Raw genomic sequence first — 27,602 nt, forward strand, 5'->3', positions numbered from 1 at the left:
TTCAAATTAAAAGTTAATATAAAAGTTAATATATGTTAATATAATTTATTGTATATTTTGTGTGTTATTGTGTGTGTGTGTGTGTATATATATGTATACTGTACATGCATTTTTATTATGTAAGTTTCAAAATGATAATTGTATCATTTTATAGTTTTATGTTAATTTGAAAAAAAATAAAAAAATAATATATATATATATATATATATATATATATATATATATATATATATATATATATATATATTAATATATATTAATTTTTCTATTTGATATATGTGCCAAATTGAGCTTTAGTATATGGGCCTGATCTTGAGATTGTAGTTTAGTGTGTGGATGCAGTGAGATGTTACCGTCAGGCGACTGTAGAAGATGATTTGAGGAATGTGAGGTTATTACAGCAGATGACTGGAGTTTCATTCGTTGTGTGTGGTTTTAACTGTGATCACTGGAGGTTATCTGAGGGGATCTCTGCGAGGGTTTCGTCTCTCCGGTGTTGGACGGGGTCCATTCGCCCGCGGGCTGGAAATAAACCAACAGCTCTCAGAACAAGGAATCAAGCTGAATTAACAAATATCCATTTATGAAGATGACAGAGCGATGATTGTTCAGTGCGATCGAATGAACCGTAGAGTGATTAAGTGAAGAGAAAGAAAGAAAGAAAGAAAGAAAGAGATGATGAGGAGGGGGCGTCTAATTGTGATCTCAATGCATTTCTTACCTGGATCTCACCAACCGCTTGTAATGTCTGTTTAAATTAATAATTCACTCAAATATTTTGTCATTATTTACTCGACCTCATGTTCCAAACCTGTTTTTTTTTCTTCTGTTTATTGTATGTCATTCTTGAAAATGGACCAAAAAAGCACTAAAGAAATGCCTAGTTATGTATGAGTTCAGAGACACATGAACTATATTTATGATAATACGTTTTATATAATTTAATGTAATGTGTTCCTGTTGCTCAAGTGCTAGAGCATTGTTTTAGCAAGCGCAAGGTCGGGGTTCGTTTTCTCTAATGACGGCTCTGTGATTGTACTTCCTGTCTCGGGAGAGTCCGTCTGCAGCCATGAGGCTGTTATTAAACCTTAACACACAGCACATTTCCCACAGTTTCTTATCATTTATCAGTCGATTATAGAGGAAACGAAATGTGTCTCACACCATGTAGTTACTGTAATTTGCATGGTGGTGATTTGCATATTTGGTTTTGTTGAGCATCACATTGGATGCATCAGGCTTTTATTGCTCATATAGTGTGATACAGTGAGGATATTGTGAAGAAAAGCTTATGGAAACAAACGCTCCTCAAAAGATCCTGATGATCAGATTTGAGATGCACTGATTTTTATATAAAAAAAAACCTTGTCCACCTGTTTTCTGTTTTCTCGGTTGAAAATGGTGCATCTGATCCCCCAGTAATTGCACACTTCTCAACAACAACACACATGCTTTGAGGAATCATTCCCGTCTGGAGCACAAACCCTTCAGGACGGCACACACAGTCAAGTTTAATTAGAGTTTGGGTTTGTTCAAATCACCAACCTTCAGTCTAATTTACAGGAATAGCAGTGCTTGACTTTGCAGGCACTGTTATAACCGCTCGATCACTTTAACACTCGCACAATCATTGTCTGAAACACAGCACTATGCTTTCCTGCAGCTCATACTGTGACCTTTGACCTTTGAACTCTCAGCGGTTGGGCAGGAAATAGACCTTTGGTGAGCTATTGGTCATTGTTTGGGTGAAATTCCCTCCCGATCGCACAAGAAGAGCATCGGTCTTGACAAACACTGGTGTTTTTCTAGTGAAGTACTTGTGTTTCTGTAGTATATGAACTCACAATAATGAGTGTGTTCACCACCTAGTTAGTTGTTAATTGAAGCAAACTTAAACTCCTAACCTGAAGTCATAAATCATTTGTTGTCGGTAACAATGCAGTGCTTGTGTGTTTTGGTACAGGCCTTCCTTTCAACTGGATGAATTGAAAAGGTGCATTTCATTGTTTGACACTTTATACTGACTTTACATGTGCCGTAGCCTCTTAAAATGTCTTAGGAATTTGGTAAGCAGTTATTGAATGTGCAGGGGTCAGGAACAGTGCTGAACTGCAGGATTCAGTGTCTCCGCATTGCTACAGTAGGATTGCCATCTGCTGGCTCGTGGGATTTCTGCAGCACAACTAAAACTCTGTCTCTCTGTGTCTCTCAGGCTCGTCTGGCTCTTCAGAGAGGCGCTCAGGCGGTCATCTTTGACATCACAGATGATCCCGGAGCTGCTCAGGAGGTCAGTGTGTGTGTGTGTGTGCGTTCCTTGTAATAATAGACCTTGGTAGCCATAGTCTCTGCCAGCTTAAAATCAGAGTAAATTAACATGGGTTCTCCTTCAATCAATGTGTATCAGTGTGTGTGTGTGTGTGTGTGTGTGTGTGTGTGTGTATGTATGTATATATATATATATATATATATATATATATATATATATATATATATATATATATATATATATATACTTTTTTTTACTTTTTTTTAACATCTCTTCCAATAATTTTATAAATTTTATTTTAATTGATTTATTATTAATATTATTTTTTATTTTATTTATTTGTGTTTTTTTCATTTATTTATTTATTTTGAAAGGCACTTGCAGATAAAAGCAATTTGTCATATCACTAAATTAAAAAAAGAGGATTCTCCTTCAATCAGCTTTTTAAAAATATATTTTCTGTTTTCATTCATTATTTTTTTTTTTATTCGTTTATTTTTAGAAGAAAGTTGCTGAAAAGCAAATGACCAGTTTTAGCAATCACTTCAAATCAAAACATGGGATGTCCTTCAATGCATTTATTTTTATTGTTTTTATTACATTTTATTTATTATTACGTTTTGAATTTAGATTTTTTTTTTTTATTAATAATTAAAAAAAAAATTATTCTTTTATTTTATATTTATATTATCATATTTTTATGTTTTTTTGTAAGACAATTGCAGATAAAAGCAACTTAATATAGTTTGTTTTAACCACTCTAGTAACTAAAGTGTTACAGATTGTTACCATTGTGAATATTAAAACATTTTGTTTCTAGGCCATGTAGGTCAAAATATACTTTATTCCATACATCCCATTTCATATTTAGACACTTTGTCTAAACTAAAGTTTTTTTCTTGTTGTTGCTTGTCTTTTACACACAGCTGCGTGATTCAGGTTTGTTGCCTCGTCCAGTGGTGCTGGTGAAGTCATCAGATGCAGAAAAACTGATGGGACTCGTCAATAAAAATGAAGAAGCCAAGGTGTTCATAGATATCATGATGGAGACTCAAAAATGGGTGAGTAATCGTATCCACGTTTAATTGATGTCTTTTAGTTTCTAGGCTTTACTGTTCCAGTCTTCCTGCTGAAAACAGCTTAAACCAGCATGATTTTACATGGCTCGTAGTGTTGGAACAGCTGACTGCCCAGTATTTTTAGGCCTAATGTAAGTGTTGGGGTTGAAACGAGAAAATACACTGAACAAAATTATAAATGCAACACTTTTGTTTTTGCCCCCATTTTTCATGTGCTGAGCTTAAAGATCTAAGACGTTTTCTATGACCACAAAAGTCCTGTTTCTCTAAAATATTTTTCACAAAACTGTCTAAATCTGTGTTAGTGAGCACTTCTCCTTGGCCGAGATAATCCATCCACCTCACAGGTGTGACATATCAAGATGCTGGTTAGACAGCAGGAATATTACACAGGTGTGCATGAGGCTGGCTACAATAAAAGTTGAAATATTGTGGCCAGCCTCATGCACACCTGTGCAATAATCATGCTGTCTGATCAGCATCTTGATATGCCACACCTGTGAGGTGGATGGATTATTCTGTCTAGTGTTTTATAATGGAAAAGACTATGCAGTGGTATGTTTAATGACTAAATAGTTTGTAGAAGCCTTCAATACTATTGGGTTTAAGTTTCTTATATTTGGGGGGTGAGGGGTCTAGACATATTCTCATACAAATATTTGCAGTAGTCTCATTTTTCGTGATATCTTATTCAGATTTGAAATAGAAACTCATGAGACATGTGACTTTCAACCCATTACTTGTCTGGATTGCTCCAGGTATCATTTCATGTATTTTCATATATATATATATATATATATATATATATATATATATATATATATATATATATATATATATATATATATATATATATATATATATATATAAAAAAGATTTCAAGGCACTTCAGTGTCTATAACTTTTAATAGTTTTGAGCATTATCAAATCTAGTTAATGAAAAGTAAAGCCCAAAGGGTTTTCTTTCCAAAGACACCAAAATGATGTTTGTAACACACTGAAGTAGGAAACTGTTACAATTATAAGTTAGGTAGAGCACTTTCAGCTGTGAGTCCCATAATGGGGGGTGCTGACTAACAGGTTAATTGTAAGAAGACTTTAAAACATGGACCATCCTACAAAAGGTACTGTTCAAAAAGTGGAGGACAGGCTTAGCACTGTTGGTTAAACTGAAACCATATTAATCCAGTATTATCAGAGTTATAGCTGTCTTAAGTGCCTGAAAATATTAATTAGTAGGGCTGGTCAACCAGGATGGTCCCTCTGGAGATGCTGGTTAGCCAAGTCTTCTTGGTTAAGCAAGTTAATAGATGACAGCATCTAAAAGTCAATTTACATACATTACATACACTTTTGTACCTTATTTACCCCTATATTAATATATTTAAAGAACATTTGTTTCCTAACTGTACTTACGAGTTATTTAGAAATGGTGCTCTTTTGTAACCAACCATCCTGGTCTTTTTTGTTTTGTTTTGTTTTTTGAGGGGATTGTTTCATTTGTGTCTAAGAATTGCTTTAACTTAAAGTGTTTTGGGGATAGCACTTTCTGGCTGTTTATTGGGTTTAAATCCATTAGTTGGTGTTTGAGGACAGGACACTCGAGCTTCACTCTTCATATGTTATGTACACAGCCTCATTATGATGTCGGCATCCTGTTGACTGTGTCTCTGGTTGTTTTGGCCATCATCATGATCTTTGCTCTACGCTTCCGCTGCAAGCCCAACAGAACCTGGGTAAGAAAACACAACACAAATTATAACAGGAGTGGTCTTGAAGAGCCACAGTCCTGCAGAGTTTTGCTCCAGCCTTAATAAAAAATGTCCTGCCTGTAGCTTTCTAGTAACCCTTGCACCTTGTTTGGCTCGTTCAGGCATGAGTTGTTCTGAAACTCTGCAGGACTGTGTCTCTCCAGGAGCAGGGGTGCTCCTGGAGAGACACAGTCCTGCAGAGTCTACATTTACTTTTTGTCTTTATTGTAATTTTTCCACTGCATCGTTGTACTCCTCTCCTTGTCTGCATGATCATAACTTATTGTTTTGACTTTTAAATTCAATCTTCTAATAATTGCTCTCAACTTCCAGGACTCTGTGCACCAGCAGACCTTGCGTGCCATCAGCAGGTTGGAAACGCGCACATACAGTTCTCAGAGTTGCTCTGGCTCCCAGCGCTCTCGTGGGGCTCCAGGGTCAAACAGCAGCTCCAATTCCAGTCCAATCTGTGCCATCTGTCTTGAGGAATTCATGGATGGCCAGGTAGGAGATAAACATTACATAATTTTGAAGAGGGGTGAGAGAAACCAACAAACCCCAGACAGGAAAAGGACCACTTTTGTATTGAGGCAAACCAATGGTACGTTTCATATTAAATTTTCTTCGTCTCTCTGGCAGGAATTGAGAATCATCTCCTGTGCTCATGAGTTCCATAAGGAGTGTGTCGACCCATGGCTCCTACAACACCGTACCTGCCCACTGTGCATGCACAACATCATGGGTAAACAGCCTCAGGGTACATATATATTTCTCCAATAACTTTATTATAAATCCTCAGAGTCAGCATTGTATTGAAATTCCTCTTCTTTCTTTATCATATGCTTTCTAAATATGAATACATCCAGTTTAATAAGATGCCCAAACCTGTGTGACTTTCTTCTGTGGAACACAACAGATAAAAGGAGACAGTGTTGTTTTGACCCCAATGTTCTTCAAAATGTCTTTCAATGTTCTAAGGAACAAGGTTATATAGGATTGGCAAGACCTGAAGCAGGATTTAATTTGTTTAGAACCAAAGCCTGAACGTACCCTGAACTCTAGTTCTTGATTTTCAAAAAGAGCTTTTTTCAAGAACCAAATGTTTTCTAACTAAATTCACCATCTATCCTTCATTAGGTTCAGATCTGGCATCCCATCAGCCCCAAAGAAGTCAAATGCCACCCCCTCGACCTGAGCACAGTCAAGCCTTCCTCCTTCCCCATAACTATTCAAACCAACACCCTTATCCCCAGCACCATGTTCCTTTTTCCCTGCGGCATCATTACCCCCATAATCCCTCTGGACCTTTACCCCAATTGGACAACTATGGCAACTCTCCCCCTCTTCATCCACGGACTGTTCATTGCTTTCCCAGCAGACCACTGGGTGCTAGCTGTGCGTACCACTTGGCTCCAGATGCCCATCATGGACGTCTGCAAAGGACAGGTGGGCACGGGTTTCGGACCGGGCATGCAGCTCCCAGAAGGTCGTGTCAGCGGTGTCCTGGAGGACCTTTGCGGAACTCTTCGGGTTCTCGGATGCATCATGTGGTATCGCCTGCAAACCATGCAACTCATCATCACCTGCCACGTGGAGGAGGCTCGCACAGTCGCCAGGATGACGGCAGCGCCTCGGGAGGGAGTTACCATACGGAGCGTAGCGGTTACCTTGCAGACGGACCTGCCAGTGATTCCAGCTCGGGATCGTGCCACGGCTCGTCCAGTGACTCCGTATTGAACTGTACGGACATCAGCCTGCAGGGTGTCTATGGCAGCTGGTCCACTTTTCGTAGCTCGCTCAGCAGCGATTACGACCCGTTTATCTACTGCGGACCAGGCAAAGCTCCACGCAGAGGGAGCATAGAGGCCACGCAAAGGCCTCGTTCCCTGGATTCTGTAGTGAACCGAACCGGTGGTGGAAGCGCTGGTGATGCCGGTGCCATTTGCCTGGAAGAACAGCAGCAACAGGTGGCTGTGTTTAGTCACGTTCACTATCACAGGCATAGACACCACTATTACGAGGATGGGGAACTCAGTCAAGGGCCCGGCCGAGGCTATGACGAGGATCAAGGAGCCACGTCCTCAGCCACAGCAGCAAGCGGGCCTTGTCTCATAACTAAAGACAAAGACTCCTCCGGGTGTCAGGTACAGGTACAGTCTTGCCACTGCCCCAAAACAGACCTCAGTTCAAGGAGGGTTGAGGATAGAGACCTGGACCCTGTTACCTCCTCAGGTGCCTCCGTAATCCTTCCGTCTCCTCTTTTAAACTCTCCGTCCCCACCCTGTTGCCACAAAGGCCCAGGGTGGACGACCGGTCGGAAAGCAGCTGGACGTCCAATGGAAGTGCCTTCGCCAGTTGTTCACTTTCATCAAAGCATGGACCTTCAGGACGATTGTAGCATTCATATACACTATGGACAGGGAGCGGGAAGCTTTTGCTGCACACCTCCGCCAGACATGGCCCCCACGCTACTGCCAGTGCCCCTGATCTTGGACTCGACGGGTATGACCGACTGGCCGTGCTGTAGTGGGGCACGTGTGTTGTGGCAGAAGGAGGTGCAGCAGGCCCATTCAGAGCCTCAGCTCCTGGGACCCACTTCTGGAATGGACAGACCCCTGTGTAGGACCCACCATGGCCCAGGGGACGAACTTCCCATGGACATCTGTCTGTACTGCCAAACTCTACACAATAGTCAGGGTGAGTATGTCTGACTGTAACGGTCACCTATAGAGTACTGCTGAAATCCTGAGTCCTAAGGCTGATGACACACAGGGCAACTTTTTGATTTGGTTAATGTTGCATTAGGTGAGACACAGGGCCCACAACCAATCTAAAAAAGTATCTAGATAGAAATTTGTTACCCATTCTCAGTTGGAAAGTGCCCAAGCAAAATAGCTCAAAAAGTTTCCCCAGTATCATGAGTTGCATTTTTGGACTTATGATTCCATTGTGTGGCCATCAGTTGTTTTTTGGTTAAATGCCTGAAATGAGATCTGAGATCACCACAGTCTCAAGATATTTTCACATTGTATTCTACCACATAATATACACCAATATTACCACTTATGTTTTTTAAGTTTTTACACATTTAGTCAACAGTTAAACTTATCTTCCCAATAGTCTTCTTTTAGAGCCTTGCTGTGTTTACTGTATAGTCACTTTCCCGCAAACTACTCCAACTCAGACTTTCCAACTTGTAGATTTGGAAATTTAGTGATGCTGAAGTTGAAGTCATGTAACCTTGGTGTAATTCATGTGTTTCCTAAATTTTAGCATTAAAAAATTAAGAATCATAAACTTTTGTTTGTCACAAAGCTTATTCTTTGCAGTAGCCTATGGAGCCAGAAGAGTCTCAATAAAGATAAATGCACACACTACAGTCACATATGCACACATAGGATTCATACATGCACACACATAATTCATAAATACACACACAGGATACACAAATGCACACAAAATTCACAAATGCACACACAAAATTTAAAAAGCACAGAAGATTCACAAATGCATACAAAATTCAGAAATGCACACAAAATTCAGAAATACACACACAATTTAGAAATGCAAACAACATTTACAAATGCACTCAAGATTCACAAATGCACAGGACAAGATTCAGAAATGTATTTCTGATGCACACACACATATATCTTGATTTACAAACTGCTTGCGGTCTGTGAACTTCACTGCATTTGTGTGTGAATTTTGAGACTCCCTTGACTCGGCTCGACACACAAATGCTTTTTTTTAAACAGGGAATGATCTGCAACCAATCAGATATCTCCCTTGTTTTAGCCAATCACAAGAATGCACCCCACGTGGGGGATTGTTTACTTATAAGCCAATCAGCGAACGACTCACTTTCCTCACGCAGCGAACGACTCACTTTCCTCAGCGAACGACTCACTTACCTCACACAGCCGGCGACTCACTTTGCGCAGCCAGCGACCCACTTTCCTCACGAGTCACGCAGCGAACGACTCACTTTCCTTACCCAGCGAGCGACTCACTTTCCTCAGCGAACGATTCACTTTCCTCACGAGTCACGCAGCGAACGACTCACTTTCCTCAGCGAACGATTCACTTTCCTCAAGCAGCGAAGTTGAGCGAACGATTCACTTTCCTCACGCAGCGATCAACTCACTTTCCTAAGCGAACGATTCACTTTCCTCACGAGTCACGCAGCGAGCGACTCACTTTCCTCAGCGAACGATTCACTTTCCTCAAGCAGCGAAGTTGAGCGAACGATTCACTTTCCTCACGCAGCGATCAACTCACTTTCCTAAGCGAACGATTCACTTTCCTCAAGAGTCACGCAGCGAGCGACTCACTTTCCTCAGCGAACGATTCACTTTCCTCACGCAGCGATCAACTCACTTTCCTAAGCGAACGACAGCCGGAGACCCACTTTTCGCAGCCAGAGAGCCACTTTCCTCTCGCAGCGGACCACTGACTCTCTCTTCATGTAGGGACTGAATATTATAATTAAAGTGACTTCTATATTGCATCCAAAAGAATATTTAAATATATTTAAATATTCAAAAAGGTTTAAACATTTTTTTTTTTTACTTTCATTAAAATATTTCAATAAAATGAAATAATTGCCTATTGCAAATTTATGAATCCATGGTTAACTTTTTTTCTGCAGTCACTGGGCTATATGTATTGAGACATTTTTAAATTTATATTTAGTAAAAAATAATAAAAAATAAACCTGAATTGTAATCTAAACATCTGTATTTTCATACAATTTAATACAATTGCTGTGTGAACACTTTCATGTGATTGGCTTATAAGTAAACAATCCCCCCACGTGGGGTGCATTCTTGTGATTGGCTAAAAGAAGGGAGATATCTGATTGGTTGCTGATCATTCCCTGTTTAAAAAAAAGCATTTGTGTGTCGAGCCAAGTCAGGGGAGTCTCAAAATTCACACACAAATGCAGTGAAGTTCACAGACCGCAAGCAGTTTGTGAATCAAGATATATGTGTGTGTGCATCAGAAATACATTTCTGAATCTTGTCCTGTGCATTTGTGAATCTTGTCCTGTGCATTTGTGAATCTTGAGTGCATTTGTAAATGTTGTTTGCATTTCCGAATTGTGTGTGTATTTCAGATTTTTGTGTGCATTTCTGTATTTTGTATGCATTTGTGAATCTTCTGTGCTTTTTAAATTTTGTGTGTGCATTTGTGAATTTTGTGCGCATTTGTGCATCTTGTGTGTGTATTTATGAATCATGTGTGTGCATCTATGAATCCTGTGTGTGCATATGTGACTGTAGTGTGTGCATTTATCTTTATTGAGACTCTTCTGGCTCCATAGTAGCCCATTAGCCAACTGAAAAACCCTATCGTCTTTTTGTTGAGGAAGCTAGGGTGATGGGGTTGGTGTATAAAATTCTCTATTGCTGGTTATAACCTGAATGTACACAGCTGATATTCAATTAACTGGTTTTAATTAACTATTGTTTCAGTTTAATGAGTTTTACATTGAAATGTTTTTTTTCTTCACAGGGTCAGAGGAAGAGTCTGGTGTTTGAGAAACTCTTCATCCAAAACTCCTCACGCTGCTACACAAGAGCCGAAATGGACAAAGCTCTTCGGCGATCTCTCGCTGTTTCTTTCGCTCATATGTTTAGTCTTCCAGATAATTCCAAACATCTTCTTGCAATATCAAACTGAATTACTCAGACCTTTCATTCTAACAAAGAATTAAGCAGTCACCGATGATTACATGGGTTTTCAAAAATACTCTTCAGTAGTGACGCTCTGTTACTAGCACCTTTCTAATGTCCAGAACAAGTCATTTTTGGTACTTTACCCAATACGGTCCAAATGCACGGTCCTTTTCATAAGCAAACAAGTGGTATTAATTAAGGCAGTTATCAAAGGATCTTAAAGATGCGCATGAGATTGATTATGGTTTCTTTCTTTCCTTTGGTTTAAAACAGGATTCGATTTGTATCTTCTCTTGTAAACAAGTCTCAGATCTCCTCGGTGATCTTCATGAAAGCCCTTCAAGATATAAACGTGTCTTTCCGTTTTCCATTGAGATTTAGACTTGGCATATGTACTTTATGTAAGTACGTAGACACTTCTATCTACACAAGGCTAGTTGTCGTGTCAAAACCGAATCATCCTGCAACATCAGTGTAATTTGTCTAACTGATTAATGACGTAATATGAAGGTATCACTATACCTTGAAGACTGAGATACGAACCATGTTCAACGAAACCAAGAGCTTGTAATGCATCAGCTGTGCACTTAATTCTGAGTTTGTGTACTTGCGTTAAGTATGTTTCATTAGTTCACTGAGCCTACTGGCTAATTTTTCAATATCTAGTCATTGCAATGCAGCCCGCCTCTTCCATTTCATTTCTAGCTTTTTAACTATGTGTTGGGCTACATTCAAGCATCTGGCCTGGTTTTCCAGCACTACCTCAATAACCAATCAGAAAGTCCTGTTAGCGAGATGGTACTTCAAAGGTACTTGTGCTTTGGCGTCTCGTTACCTCTAACAGATATTAACTCAGAGCAGCGATAGGGAGCTTTACTTTATATCATCTGTCCTTGGTCTCGGTTTTGTTAATTCAGAAATGGCAGCTGTTATTTACAAACGTTTGTGTCTTCATTTATTAATTTTGCTCGTCAAAACTGAATGAATTGACTGAATATATTTAGTGAAAGTTGTGAAGATTTTTTTATTTCGTTTTGTTTCGTTATTTTGGTCTATTAAGCCTGTAATGTGTTCAGGCTGAGAAGAACTACGTTTCCCAGAATGCTTTGCTTTCACCTCTGTGACCCTCATGTTCTCTTAAAGGGACGTGACATTTCATAGAAACCCACCAGCATACAAGCTTACCAAAAGTGCCTCTGTAACCCATGAAATGAACACTTCATGAAGTTTATACATACATTTACTGTATGTAGCCTGCTGTCATGTTCCTGGTAATACCAGCCGACACAAAAAGCTGACTCGATGTATATTGCCTGCAAGCATAGTCATACTCTGTTACCCAGAAATGTCTGTTGTCATTTATTGTAAAATCCAGCCTTTAAAGGAATGGTCTGGGTTCAAAACAAGCTAAAACATGTGACATGATGGAAGTAAACCCTTCCTTTAGTTTGTAAAAATATCTGATGCAGTTCTGAACCTGTACCATTCCTTTAAGTAAAGAAAAGGAAACACTGGAAATCTTGCCATGACAAACACCTGAATGTTTCTTTTATTTTATTTTCTCTTTTTTTTTTGTCTGTAAATGGTCAAACTGGTCAAAGTTCCTGATCCTTTGAACCACAAACACCTCCCATGAGTCTTTTTGGCTTCATCCCGTCACATGCTGTTTTTCATCAAAATGAGGCTGAATCCCAAATAAAAATATATGCAAGACAAAATATAGTAAATCCCAGTGTAGGGTTTCCTCATTCAGGGTTCCCACATCTTAAGACCAATAACTTTTCCATTTGCTTTTGGTTATTGTAAAGATTTTTAAAGTCATTTCATAGAGATCACACTCAGAAAGAGAAACGACCAGTCTATTAAAGATTTTAAAGCCATGCATAATAGCAAGAAGTTATTTTAACTGAGATGTTATTGTTTTTATAGCTTCTTTAGGCCTGGAAATCATGTTTTTTATCCCTTCTTTTTTTAAACAACCTTCTATTTTCAATACTTTGAGTTGGAACCCTGTTAAGTTCAGATACTTAGATGCATCTAGACAGTCATTTATTCACTTTTTCATCAACCAAAGATTAGAATTATCCAGTATTTTCATTAAGTTACTGTTAATTTTGAGACGGAAGATCCGCTTTACATTTCCATGTTGGCATCCATCTCATACAGATTCACATGTAAAACTCTTGTCTTTGTCTAGAAAGGATGCAAACAGCACTTTGCCTTGGGAAAAACAATTTCTGCATGTGATTCAAGAAAGGAACGCAAAGCACAACAATCGAAGCACTATGTAGCTGCAAGTTCTATGTCAATCAAATTAAAGAATGAGGAGGATTTTATTTCTCTTCCATCGGTCCTTTGTGCTGGTCATCAATTCTGTCTGTATTGTTCATACGCTCTCTTTTCCACAGAAAATCAATTAAAACTGCCTTTTTTAATAGAGCTAAATCCCTTCAGAAATCAAGGGATATGCCAGTATATGTTCAATATTTTGTGTAAAAAAAAAAAAAGAAAGAAAGAAAGACAAAACAGTTATAAGATAAAGTGTTGTATTTTATATATAATAGAACATTTCAATATGGTAATGTCACTAATATATTTATTTCCTAATATATTTATCCATTTTTGTCCAGGTCTGAGAAAAATTTTCAGAATGTTGTTTTCTCAATTTTGGAAATGATATTCTTGATGAAACGTACAGCTGCCATCATAGATGTATAAACCTGGCATCATTCCGATTATATACAAATAAATTATTTTGAAATAAAAATACAGAGAATGTGGTGTTCATTTTATTTTATTAAATATATAATTGTGCACACACACACACACACAGGAAGTAATGATGAAAATGAAGGTCCCTGTTTCATTTAATGTTTTATTTATGTATTATTATTTGTATTATGTAGTTAATAGTAACTATTTTGTCTGAAGGAAGGGACTCAAGCCATATCTAAAAAAATGAATAAGTACTTGAGTTAACCACCTACAAAACATGTTTGAGTTTTAACAACTTCAAAAGTTTCAAACATAATGGTTGTAGTTTTTTTCAATCCCATTTGACTCTGAAACTGGATGTAGATGAACAAATGAAAAAAAAAATATACAGATACATTTATACAGTTCTTATATTAAATGTCTTTATTGTTGTCCTGGACATTTGAATTGAAAAAAATCTAAAAAAATATATTTTACAGCTTCAATGTCCTTTAATAAACAAACCAGTCTTTGGATTTGATCTAGTGTCTCTGGGTTCGCTCTCTTTTACAGTTTAAACACCACAGAGGAAAGTAAAGCCCCCTTTAGTGTGATTCAAATAGAAATGTCTTGTCTTTAGGCATTTCCTTCACTTCACAAGCTTTGAAAAGCCCCTAATAAAACGATGAGCCTGTTCAAACATGTTTTCTCAGAGCTCAGATTCAAACGCTGTATTTACTGTACCTCCATAAAGACTATATTTAATCTCATATATTTAATCTGTATGACATTTTTTTATCTGTTCTGCACAGGTTTGGTGAAGATTATCGTCATAGTCTACTAAGATTTTTAACTCCTGCATTGGATAAATGAAAGAATGCATTCAAAAAATGCATTAGAAAAACCATTCAAATGTGTCCGTTTCTAGAACAGAATGGATTGTCATATTGCTTTCTCTGACCTGCAGTGTTTTGAGGTCCTCCTTGACCTCTGTCATAGGGTGTCGTAGTAATGATCGGGTGCGGACAGAAACTCCATCCCTCGAGCTCGGAGGTTCACAATCTGATTCATCAGGAAAGAGTTTGAAGTTTTGTATTTGACTTTATTGTAGTCTTAGAGGACTGAATCAAACGAGAAGAGTTGTGAACCGTCCAGCTTGGATGATGTTGGGGGTGTTTAGTGCGATGTGTTGCACTCCGGGTCCTCTGTTATAGTCTATATACTCCTTTACAAACAACAAGAGGAAATTGTGCTAATCATGTTAGCAATGTAATAAAACAGGCTTGCGATGTGTTAAATCATGTTAAAATGTTAGTAATGTGCTAAATCATGCTAGCAACATGCTAATTCATGCTTAAATTCTTTTGTTTTAACAATGTGCTGCAACGTTAATAACATTTTATTGACGGAGTAAAATACAAAATACTGTCTCCATATATTTTCATCCAAAAATGAAACAGGTTAAGTTTTTACAAACACATGGGGGGTCGTGAGTTAAAGAAAATATAATCATTATTTTAATTGGGATGTTAAATCGAATAATCAATATAATTTTAATGTTGCTTGGTTCACTTTATTTACTTTACACATTATTAATAAAGTCATATAATTTCCAGCATTTCTAGATGGACGTTTCACCAGTATTTAGCCAAAATATATGAAATGTTAAAAGGGTTGAGGGTTTCAACAGTGTGTAGTAAAAAAAATAAAATTTGTTTTATAAATATTTTTGTTGTTGTTTTTTAGTTGTTTTATAGCGCATCTCTAATTTATACACTTATAATCAGGGTTATTATTAACTAAAATTAAAACTATAAAAAGTTTTTAAAAAACAGATGTTAACTGGAATAAAATAAATTTACAAAATGTGAAATAATTATTGGACAAATTTAATTTTAATTAAACTATTATTAACTAAATTAACTAAAACTACCTAGAATAAAAACTGTGAACACAAACTATGTACAAAAATCTATAAAAATTAATTTTCCCGTACTTATTTTTTACAGGTGTTTTACCAGTATTTTGTATTTTACACTTCATTGCATTGTTAACAGTGCATTAATGTGCTTCTTGATGGTTTCCTCATAATTGGTGACTATGTTGGACCTGAGAGCGCTGTATTCGGTGTGGATCTGCTTATCATCGATGAATCAGAACCTGTGGAACATCAGACACTTCTGACATCTGCAGAAACAAAGACAGATCGAGTTTTTTTGCCAGTGAAAGCTGAAACGTATTATTTAAGCCCAATTGCATGCATTTTTAGGTTGTGAAATGTCATAAATTATGTAGTGTTTGTCTAACACAAATTAGAGTCGAGACAATGATGGCAAGTCTTCCTTTCTTTTTACTGTGCAGTATCAGAATGAACAACTTTGTGAACACTTGTGTCTCTCTTCTCTTTATGAACAATTGACTGGCCAACCAAAATCTAACCCTGAGTTAATCTAGAGTGGCAAGCAGTGCTTATTCCTGAGTTCACATTCTACTCAATACACTACAAATTAAGCAAGCCCTTATCTTTACATATATGTTTCTGGCCTAAGACTTCATTCAGAGTGAATTTTCTCAGTAAAATCACTCAGTTTTGTTAACACAGGGTCTCTGAACAGCGGCTCTTTGTATCCTGGCAGAAACAGACCTTTATACACCCCCATGTACTCCACAAATATGTGTGTCGTGTGCCTGCAAAACATCGCATCTCCAGCTCAAGCTTTTAATGCAAGTCTCTGTGTGTCTTACCGTCTGAATTACAGTGTATTTGACCTTGCCGCCTGAATCCTGTTCGACCCACGGCTCTTTGACGATCACTGCTCCTCTCTCTTTGGCTTTCTGTGAACACAACCACACTTTTATTCCAAAGTCCCTTCGAGGCAAATCAGTTGACTGTGTGATGTGTGCATTTATTCTCGAAGTGATGATTGTGTTCTGAATGCAATACTAACTGGCTGTGAACTGAATAGAAAACACTATACTGCTTACTTAAAAAGTGCAATAGTATGCATTATGCAATGATAATTACTTTAATCTTATTCAGGGTTTTCTATAGTTTTGTTTTGTTATTTTGTGATGATCTTTTCCTGAACCATTTAAACCCTCATATTAGCAAAATAAAAAAGTCCTGCATATTATTTTAAAAGTGTAATAATATGCATTATGCAGAATATATTTTTAAATGCATTATGCAGGAACATGGTGGGGTTTGTTTTAGATTTGTTTTCATTCTGATATTCTTTTCATGACAGTTAAACCCATGTTAACCTTCACACTATCACTAATGTACTGCAAATAAATAAATAAATAATCAATCCTGCTGTTAACTTTCAAATGCGATTAACTGTATTTGCAAAAGTGCAATAATATGCATTATACATATTTTTAAAGCATGTTGCATGTGAGTTGCGTCCAGCTATCCTTTTGGACATAAATGTTTAATTTTCCATTTTGAAAGTGTAATACAGGTCCTTCTCAAAAAATTAGCATATTGTGATAAAGTTCATTATTTTCCATAATGTAATGATAAAAATTAAACGTTCATATATTTTAGATTCATTGCACACCAACTGAAATATTTCAGGTCTTTTATTGTTTTAATACTGATGATTTTGGCATACAGCTCATGAAAACCCAAAATTCCTATCTCAAAGAATTAGCATATCATGAAAAGGTTCTCTAAACGAGCTATTAACCTAATCATATGAATCAACTAATTAACTCTAAACACCTGCAAAAGATTCCTGAGGCTTTTAAAAACTCCCAGCCTGGTTCATTACTCAAAACCGCAATCATGTGTAAGACTGCCGACCTGACTGGTGTCCAGAAGGCCATCATTGACACCCTCAAGCGAGAGGGTAAGACACAGAAAGAAATTTCTGAACGAATAGGCTGTTCCCAGAGTGCTGTATCAAGGCACCTCAGTGGGAAGTCTGTGGGAAGGAAAAAGTGTGGCAAAAAACGCTGCACAACGAGAAGAGATGACCGGACCCTGAGGAAGATTGTGGAGAAGGACCGATGCCAGACCTTGGGCGACCTGCAGAAGTGGACTGAGTCTGGAGTAGAAACATCCAGAGCCACCGTGCACAGGCGTGTGCAGGAAATTGGCTACAGAGAAGCAGCACTGGACTTTTGGATAAATTTTGCATGTCATTCGGAAATCAAGGTGCCAGAGTCTGGAGGAAGACTGGGGAGAAGGAAATGCTAAAATACCTGAAGTCCAGTGTCAAGTACCCACAGTCAGTGATGGTCTGGGGTGCCATGTCAGCTGCTGGTGTTGGTCCACTGTGTTTTATCAAGGGGAGGGTCAATGCAGCTGGCTATCAGGAGATTTTGGAGCACTTCATGCTTCTATCTGCTGAAAAGCTTTATGGAGATGAAGATTTCGTTTTTCAGCACGACCTGGCACCTGCTCACAGTGACAAAACCACTGGTAAATGGTTTACTGACCATGGTATTACTGTGCTCAATTGGCCTGCCAACTCTCCTGACCTGAACCCCATAGAGAATCAGTGGGATATTGTGAAGAGAAAGTTGAGAGACGCAAGACCCAACCAAGTATTGAATGCATAACTGAACATAATTATTTGAAGGTTGACTTTTTTTGTATTAAAAACACTTTTCTTTTATTGGTTGGATGAAATATGCAAATATTTTGAGATAGGAATTTGGGGTTTTCATGAGCTGTATGCCAAAATCATCAGTATTAAAACAATAAAAGACCTGAAATATTTCAGTTGGTGTGCAATGAATCTAAAATATATGAAAGTTTTATGAAATTTTTATCATTACATTATGGAAAATAATTAACTTTTATAACAATATGCTAATTTTTAGAAGGACCTGTATACACACACACACACACACACACACACACACACACATGCACTGTACATTTAATAGTGGATTGGTGCAGTACTTTGATTTGTACGCTAGAGGGAGACACTATATCATGACATATTTCACCATAATGACACTTCTAGAAACTCTTAACCAGGCATTGCATGTTTCTGACATGAAAATATGTTTTAAATTGTTTGTGTATACAGAAGATATTTACACTGAATCCCTCTGCAGTTTCATTAAAAAACAACCATGCAAGCAGGTGTCTGGAATCCTTCAGAAATGATCATCTGACTGGACAGTAATGTGCTATTACCAATAACATAAAGGAAATGAAGAAACCCGAGCTCATCTGACAGAAGTGTTATCTAGAACATTGCCAAATATTTGCTGTTTCGACATTGCTTCAAGTGCATTTTTGCTGTACAGAAACAGTTTAAGAGTGTCTGAATGGGAAGCCTCTGTCTTTTGACCTTTTCTGTAAGGACACTGACAGACTGAACTGCCTTTGGCCCAGTTCACCATCATTTCATCATATAAGAGCAGGTGAGAAGCCACGTGACTGATAACAAACCCACAGATGTGTAAGTAACTGTGGGCGGGGCTACAGTCTGCCAATCAACAGCCAGCCTTCTGAGATAAGTTTCTTAAAAACATATTGATCTAAAAGCTCAACAAAACAAAAATGTATGGTAATATATTGGCATATAATATATATATATATATATATATATATATATATATATATATATATATATATATATATATATATATATATATATATACATACATATTATAAGGGTGGACTAGTGCTTATATTTTTCAACATATTGCATACTGCAATATATTAATGGCCATTTATGATATATATATATATATATATATATATATATATATATATATATATATATATATATAGCAATGAAGACAAAAGATGCATTACATATTCACACAATAGCTTTATTAAACAACTCAATTAATTAATTCAATGCTTGGCCTTACATAAATCTGAATATATAATCATGCATTTTTATTTAAATTCATTGTTTGCATAGTTATGTATTTCATAAAACATGTGTGGTGGTATATACATAAAACGTTATATTAAATTTTTGGGGATTTTGGACAATTTGATGTCTTTGTAAAGCCATATATATATATTCCTCATAATTGTGTGTAATTTATATATTACACATCTTTTATCATAAAGTGTATTGTTGAATACATTATTACATGCATTACGATATATAAGTAACTACACTGTCATATATTTTAAAGAAAAGTGGCAATTCCTTATATTGGATTTGCAATATATTTTCTGTATGTTTTGTATATTCAGTATATTTTTCAGAAAATGATTTTCTGCCTCAATATTTGTGTCTTGTTTATAAAACTATCTAAACATCCTTAAATCAAGATGCATTCACTTGCGATGCAAAGTGACTTAATTTGTGAAATCTTTTTTTCATCTGCTAATGGGGTCAGAATTTTTTTTTTTTTATGTTGTCAGCAAAAACCCACGTAATTTTAATGATTTTTGAGCAAGCAAGACTTAATATCCTATGCCATTATGCATCTTATTAAATATGTTTTGATTAAAAACCTTTGTACCAGAAAACACGACAACATTTCTATGTAACAGTAGAGATAAACATGGAGATCATCTGAATATTAAATCTAAAGTATGTAAAGATGCGTCAGGTTCTGCTCAGATCTCTGAATCAGATCCCAGCTGGAGACACTGATGGAGTACTGGCTCCTGGACGAGGCAGGTGTACCATCACTGACTGCTGTCAGACGGTCAATCTGTGATTAAAGACCAAAGCTAGTGCAAAAATAGCCCAAGCTCTATGTGCACAGCTACTGCAGGTTAGATCAGATACCATATCAGACGAGCTTCATGTCTTCACCTTGTGTTAAAGAACCAGTAATCAATGACTTCTTGTCTTCTGATGCATTTCTAACTGTTAATGATCATCAAATGAACAGCAACCATTGCTGCAATGACAAACTGCAAGTGTAGGCCTACAGCATCATGTTTTATTATTCATGCATCGCAAAACAATTAAAATAAGGAGCATTACTAATCCAGAGCCATATTCATGTGCATTACATTTGAATTCCACTGAATTTAAATATTAAATAAATGCAATATATTTTATACAAAACAAAGCAACATTCAATATGCAATATGTTGTTGTGTGTTCATGATCTTCAGTCCTGTATTGCATCGTTCAGCATTTCACTGGCATTCTTTTCTGTACTGAAATCATTATTTAACTCGATTGCTGTGATAGTGTGATATAAACCTGTTAAACCCTTGAAACCTCTTAAGCAGTAAAATCTAAGTAAGATCTAAACACACTCAGCTGAAGAGTCTGATTAATCATTTATACTCTATTGCATAAATACACATCGTCACCATTGTTTATTAGAGTCGGTAGCTGAGTAAAATGATAGTTTTGGGGTCCTTGTGTATAAGGTAATATATTGTTGTTTTATACGCGAGTCTTCACCTATATACAATACATGATGTTTATGTCTACTTGAGCATTTTCTATTTCTCAAAAAAAAGTATACTATTTAATGTTATCGTGGAAAATACGTTCTTGTTTTAAACTTTTTGTTGCACGTCACGCGCGCTCCGCCTCTTTAAAACCAAGCCTTGCACGAACCACGTGGTCCCCAATGCCGCGCTGTGATTTTCTATTGGCTCAAACCTCCTCCTCCCACTCCCCTGAAGCCTCGTCCTGATTGGTTCTCATGTGGGTGTGCTCGCGGCATTCAGGCGTCCTGTTGTTTGAGCCGCTAACCCACCGTAGCTCCCCATTGGCTGTTGAACGTCTAGTACGCGGCGATTCCGCCTCATCATTGGCCAACTCTAGGGACACGCTCTATCGTGATTGGCTGGCGCATAGGTCATCGCCAGTGAATGCGGAAGTAGTGCGCTGTACTGAGTCACCGTTCCTTGTGTCAGCTGATTCTTTCACAGTGAGTATCTTGATCATATTTCATTTTCTGTTTATTTAACGTGATTTTTCTCTGATGTGTTTGCAGTTACGTTATGCGGATTGTTGGATAAACTAAATACGCATGATTTAGCGTGGTTTTTGTCTGGTTTCTGCCAACCATGTGTATGTATGTAGTTGTATTGACCAGCTGGGATGTTTTACAGTCTGTGAAATCCTCAACCCATACCACACACACACACACGCACACACACACACACTTTTTAATGAATTCACAGGCGTTGTTAGTTTTGTTTTCGATATTGCTCACACATCTGGACTGCTGGTTTTATGCCAATAAGACTTTTCTGTAGTAAAAAAAAACATAAGCCATGCATGCATAGTAAAGATATTGGTATCACATAGTATTTATGCATTATTTACTTTAATTTAAATTTAATTTAATTTACAATTAAATTATTAAATTAAATTTATAACACTTTTTGCAATGAGTATTAATAATAAATAAGTAATATATATATATATATATATATATATATATGTATGTATGTATGTATTATCATATGTATCATTATATTGTTACATATATATATATATATATATATATATATATATATATTGCTTATTTATTATTAATATTATTATTATTTGTACTTTTCACAAGTCTAACCACTGACTAGGTTTGTTATCTGGTTAAAATTATTGTTAATTATTATTTATAAAAAATTGTGTGCGTGTAAAATAATGTTCTAGAAATACATGCATGGTAAATATAGCCATTTAATAGTTTAAATATTATCGAAGGTCTGACTTCAAGCTTTGCTATATCTATAATGTAATTATTTGTACTAGATATAAGAGAGTGAACTTGTGTTGAATTAGTTTGTTTTTCTAGCAGATGTCATACTGAAGTGCTTACTTTGACATCTGTTGATCACAACAGTCTCATCTGTGACACTTAAAGCACTTTTTTTGTAAACACTGGTTGGGTGTCTGCTGAATGCTTTCAGTGTTTACTGGTGGATTTATTTGTCCTTCTTCAGTTACATGTGAAACTGACAGTTTGTGGCCTGCAGCTAATGACGCAAAACCGTTTTCATATATAATAATAATTATAATTGCTCCGGTTGTGTTTGATTGTAATCGGCGAGGTCTACCAGTGAGCACCAGTGATTGGCTCCGGTTCAAACCCACCGGACGGATCCCGTTCTCATTCCTCAGCCTGGAAAGCTCAGCGATCCGTCTCCGTGCTTTATGTGAAATATCTAATTGATGGCTCATGCTCATGTTACAGGTCAAACGGCTCTTTAAATAGCCTCATGACTACTCCTGCACCGCTCTGAATCTAGGTCCCTGTAGCCCGTAACAGTATATTTATGATTTCTTTAATAACTCCTGTTAGAAAGCTTGACGTTCTCTAGCTGTGTGTGCCTTCGCTTATCTTGTGACTAAGTTTAAGGAAGTTTTCAAGATGTGTGTTTGTGGTGATAAAGTGTGTTAATAGACCGACAGATTAATTTAAACATTACAAGTAATCCACACTGCATCTTGAGAAGTCAAAAGAATCAAACCCATCATTAAGACATTTTTAATTTCAAACTGTTGCTTCCAGTTATTATCCATAAATATTGCTTCCTCCAGTGAAAAACTCCATCTCCTGTTGTCCTCTCACATCTAAATCCACCCATATTAACTGTTTTAGCTTGTATTTGGTGCTTGATCTGTGCAGATTTGTCTCCTGAATCAGACCAGATGACGGTTTCACTTGAGGAAGTGTTGTTTTGGATTATGGGGTCATAAATTAAAACGTCTTTATGATGGATTTATTTCTTCAACATGCAGCATTTGTCTTCTCCAGATGTTAACTGATGGACTGGAGTGTTGTGGATTATTGTGATGTTTTTATCAGTTTTTGGACTCTCATTCTGACGGCACCCATGGCACCCATCCACATGCATCCATTGATGAGACACTGATGCAATGCTACATTTCTCAGAATCTGATGAATAAATAAACTCATCCTAATCTTGGATGGCATGAGAGTGAGGACATTTTCACCAAAATTTCATCTTAGGGTAAACTATTAGGGATGTAATAACTCAGTCAACTCACGATTTGATTCGTTTCAAAATTTTTATTTTATTTTATTTTTTACAAAATTAATTTAAGACAGATTATACATTTAAATGTGTCCTTTTATAATTGCTTGGATCAAATGCACATTTCTTTGTGAAATTAAAATATAACACTTTAATAATATACTAATATATTTGCATATTAATGCTTTTGTGTTGGTTTTGATTGCTTCTATTTTCCACATTTGTAAGTTGCTTTGTCTGCTAAATGACAAAATTTAAATACAATGTAAACGTAAAAACAAAACTAAATTGAAATTTTAAAACAAGCCCCAAATCAGATGAGTAACACAAATAAAATAGATCTCTTCATAAAAACAAAATAAAGCTTTGTCTTTGCTCTTTCCATTTAAGATTTGAAGCAAATTTGAAGCAAAAACAGAATGGTTTGACTTCAGTTTTGTGAAACTATACATAAAAAATATCAGCAGACGAGCTGAACGAGACGCAGATTCACTCTCTGCCAGCAGGTGGCGCTTTAAGTGTTTCCTTGGTTACCGCTGTAAACAAAGCACTTATGATTATCAACTTTAATATGCATTATACAGAGGCAAGATGAAAAGAAAAAAATATCATCTAAACCTTTCTATTGACAGTAAGTTCCCCGACATACATTCATATAAACTCCTGCCTCGAAATGATTCGTGATCTGTTGAGCTTCTCAACCGATTTGAATCGTTACATCGCTATAACTATTCCTTTAAGACTAACGGCACGTTTCGGACACAAACGTGAGCACGTCTCAGATGCTCGAGTCTAGGTCATCTGAGTTTGTTTTATTACTTTATTTTTTAATCACATATTTTGAATGCTTTTACTCCTCCGCTCCTGCACTTTGACATGTTGTGTTTGTGTATAACTGCTCCTTCATATCTGTGGAATGATAAGCAAACTAGATGAAACTTTGACATGTAAGATAAGGGTTTACTATGCTAGAGCCAGATCAGACGCTTGTTTATATCTTCTACTGAGTTTTAGGAGAACCTCAAAGCAGATTTCAGGAGAATTTAGAAGTGAAACTTTCTTTTCTTGGTATAGGGAAGTGATACTGATGTGACAAGTAGAAGAAGTTCAATCCAATTCTGCCTAGAAACACAAACAACAACTTTAAAAGGGAAATTTTGTAGCTATTAAAAAGTCATTATTAAGAGTCATTATTGCCTTACTCATTCAAATCTCAAACACTCAATCTCAAACTAAGGTGTTTTATTATTTGAAGTAATTTTCTTTCGTCTGATATGATATGAAATGACAGCCAACTTTGCCAGGTGTTTGTAATCTTGTTAATTCGGACCCAACCACATATAAGTTTGAACAGTCTGTCTAAAAATCAGATCTAGTCTATTCTGATGCCATGTGCCTATTTCACTTATTCTCTGGAGGAAATCAAATGTGCAGAAAATCAAATTGAAAGCGCATCTCTCCTCAACAAATTGGAAAGATCTGATTTATCATTAATATCATAGATTTTAATGCATTTATATTGGCCCTGCCGTGGTTTTTAATTCCCTATCACCAATTAGTGCTCATAAGATCAGGGAAATAAATGAGATCAGATTGTCATCTATGCTAAACACAGGCTCACCAAATCCAATTGTCCCAGACAGATGATTTCGGTCTATTGAATTTGCTCTGTTGATGACGACAGTGTTTGTATCTGTGTTGAGATTCAGAGGTCAGCGAGGTCATGGACGGGTCGACCTGAGTTCAGGTTCACCGTCGCCTCCGCTTTGACCTGGAAACAGACAAAAGAAGTCACAGCAACTCTGGCCGCATCTTTGTAATGCATTTCATTTTTTTTTTTTTTTTTACACAGTATAAAGGGCTTTCTATGCATTAAAATGTAATAGCAGCCTACATTTTGAGCATTAGGGTTTTGTGGATTCATATTTTGGGGTGATAAGTCACATTTCTATTTATCATTTGAGTTGTTGAGTGATTTCTGAAATGCATCAGTGTGTGTTGTGTGAAGTCAAGTCAGAAATGGTCTGGCGTGTTTGGATCTGTGTGGGAATGCCGATCTCTTCATGTACACCAAGGCTTTGCTTTTCTGGAGAAGTGTGGCAACTCTTCAGATGCACAGTTACTCCTGATGCACGGTTCAGAAAAACCAAAAGAATCAGTTTTATAAACCACATACTGTTCTGTGTTTTAGCCGCCTAAAGACTGAAATACTGGCAGCAAACAAAGTTTTCCAAGTGCTGCAGAAACTGGTGCTGGTCCCACTTGTGGGGAATGGAAAGTTCATGGAGGCTAAACATAGCTTTCACTTTCTTTTCACTTTGTCGATAACACCTCACAGGTGAGACGCTCACAGAAGTCCAGTCGTAAAACGTTTGCGTGTGTTACTGCCATAAAAGGCGTTTTGTGCCATGTTTAAAGGAGAATGTTTGGAGGCTTGGAAACTATGGGGAAGTTTGTGTGTAACCTGATTAGATAAAAAGTGCAATAAACGCTGATTTAGAATATTTATGTTCATATTATCATTGATTCATAAATATAAGTGGTGTGAGGGTCTTTTAGCTTTGCCGGCTTTCTGCATGTTAGTCTTCAGTAAATAAACAGCCATCCAGGAACAGATGGAAAGATCAGAAAACATGTGGTTTCTAGATTAAAATAGCAAGAGTTTTGTTTTTTATTGTAATCCAAAGAGAAAAGTACTTTTCAAATAAAAGTATTCATTTTTTTTTTATTTGCCAGTTTGAAAAATAAAGAGCTTTGGTTCTCATGAAGTGTACAATTAATAATTAATTAAATTAATACATTTACATTTTGATGGTTCATGTAGCCTACTCTGTTAATCTGGTTTCTTGAGTCCATTATAACTGGAGTCTAATTGTTATAAAGGTGTATTTGTTCCCCAATATACAGTATTAATAAACTGTGTTTTATAAAAAAAAAAAAAAGTATAAATTGAATGATTATTGGAGTATGTTGTACAATAAAATGGTCAGTTTTTCTATACTTATAAAATCAATAAAAATCACAGGCATAGTCCAGCACCACATCGGATGCTTAAAAAGGTTGTTTACTCATTCATTTAATGAATTTAACTATTAAACAGGCATAGCAAATCAGAATAATATCTTGCGTTTTTGGTGTTTAACAAAGTAATTTTTGGTTACTGATGTTTTAATCATGTTACTTGTCTGGAGTCTATGTGATCCGGCCCAATTTAAACCCTGTGTGTGTGTTTATGAATGAGTGAATGACCGGCTTTATAATACAGTTTTCTCCGGGTCATCCCAGTGTAAACACACGAACAGCAGCAGGGTCTCAGCAGGGGTCTGGAGACTCTATTGTGATTGTGAAATGTTTCGTGGGTGGGGCCTTTACACGTAAACAAAACACAGCGAGCGTTTCTTTGCTGTGTGCTCTACTGTTACAGACGCTTGTGGACGCACATACATTAAAAGTCTGTTTAGAACCCAGAATGATGGAAGCGCGCGCTATGCTTCTGCTGAGACACGCACAGGAACAGCGCGCTCACGTACAACAACGCCCCGAGGCTCCGCCCACTTCGCGCGCTTTGAGCGTGGATAGGCGTGATCGTGGCGTGAAGCGCACTGGAGTTTGTGTCCACGCACGAACACGGACGCGCTCAGGTAAGAGCTCAACTTCTTTGAGAATGAGCGTTTCATTCACTGACACGCTGTTGCGCGCGAGTGGAACGTTGCGTTCGTTACATTTGTAGCACTCTCGGAAGTTTAGAACGTTCAGCAACCGTTACAGTGTTTCAGCTCTCAGTGTTACAGTGTGGCTTCAGACGCGAGTTAAACAGCTGCTCTTCTCTTTTTAAATAAGATGGAATGTGAGGGGTTTTTCTGATATCTTTGACGTGCCTCATGAGAGTTTGTGCTGAGAGAGTGTTTGCACTAGTGGAACAGAATCAGAGGGTGTGTTTCAAATGCATTGTGGGTAAAGGCTGCCCTCTTGCAGTCAGGTAGATCTGTCATGTTTGAAACGAAACTCTTTCTCATGTAAGAAAAAACTACACTTCTGTACCTTATTTACTCCTAAAGAGTGCATATTAGTACTTTAAAAGTACATTGTAACCAAAAGGTAGAAGTTAGAGCCTTTTGAAAAGGTACAAAAGTGACATCTGTGGCACCTTGTGTCTATAAGAATGGCCATTTAATTGATCTCAAGCGCAACATTTTTTTATAAAAGAAAATGTGTGTATATATA

General features: G+C 37.0%; 2 protein-coding genes across 6 annotated transcripts in view; both read left to right on the top strand.

Moving 5' to 3' along the window:
* Positions 1-13,536, top strand: part of LOC127957808 (E3 ubiquitin-protein ligase RNF43) — an 86,720-nt gene extending 73,184 nt beyond the window's left edge. Inside the window, exons 3-9 of one of the 2 annotated variants that reach the window (XM_052556492.1) lie at positions 2,213-2,287; positions 3,193-3,327; positions 4,980-5,081; positions 5,430-5,600; positions 5,736-5,853; positions 6,234-7,793; positions 10,614-13,536. In XM_052556492.1, coding sequence (XP_052412452.1) covers positions 2,213-2,287; positions 3,193-3,327; positions 4,980-5,081; positions 5,430-5,600; positions 5,736-5,853; positions 6,234-7,793; positions 10,614-10,639 — 2,187 coding nt within the window. In that variant the 3' untranslated portion in view covers positions 10,640-13,536. The remainder of the gene's footprint in view (positions 1-2,212; positions 2,288-3,192; positions 3,328-4,979; positions 5,082-5,429; positions 5,601-5,735; positions 5,854-6,233; positions 7,794-10,613) is intronic. The other variant, XM_052556493.1, reaches the window with a different exon arrangement.
* Positions 13,537-21,058: 7,522 nt separating this feature from the next.
* LOC127957805 (myotubularin-related protein 4) overlaps positions 21,059-27,602 on the top strand; it is an 85,502-nt gene continuing 78,958 nt past the window's right edge. For 2 of the 4 annotated variants that reach the window (XM_052556482.1, XM_052556483.1), the window contains exon 1: positions 21,059-21,301. In XM_052556482.1, coding sequence (XP_052412442.1) covers positions 21,074-21,301 — 228 coding nt within the window. In that variant the 5' untranslated portion in view covers positions 21,059-21,073. Of the gene's footprint in view, positions 21,302-26,790; positions 27,020-27,602 lie in introns of those variants that run through there. The other 2 variants (XM_052556485.1, XM_052556486.1) reach the window with 2 other exon arrangements.

This window comes from Carassius gibelio, chromosome B5 (assembly GCF_023724105.1).
Source record: "Carassius gibelio isolate Cgi1373 ecotype wild population from Czech Republic chromosome B5, carGib1.2-hapl.c, whole genome shotgun sequence".
Classification (NCBI taxonomy): Eukaryota; Metazoa; Chordata; class Actinopteri; order Cypriniformes; family Cyprinidae; genus Carassius; species Carassius gibelio.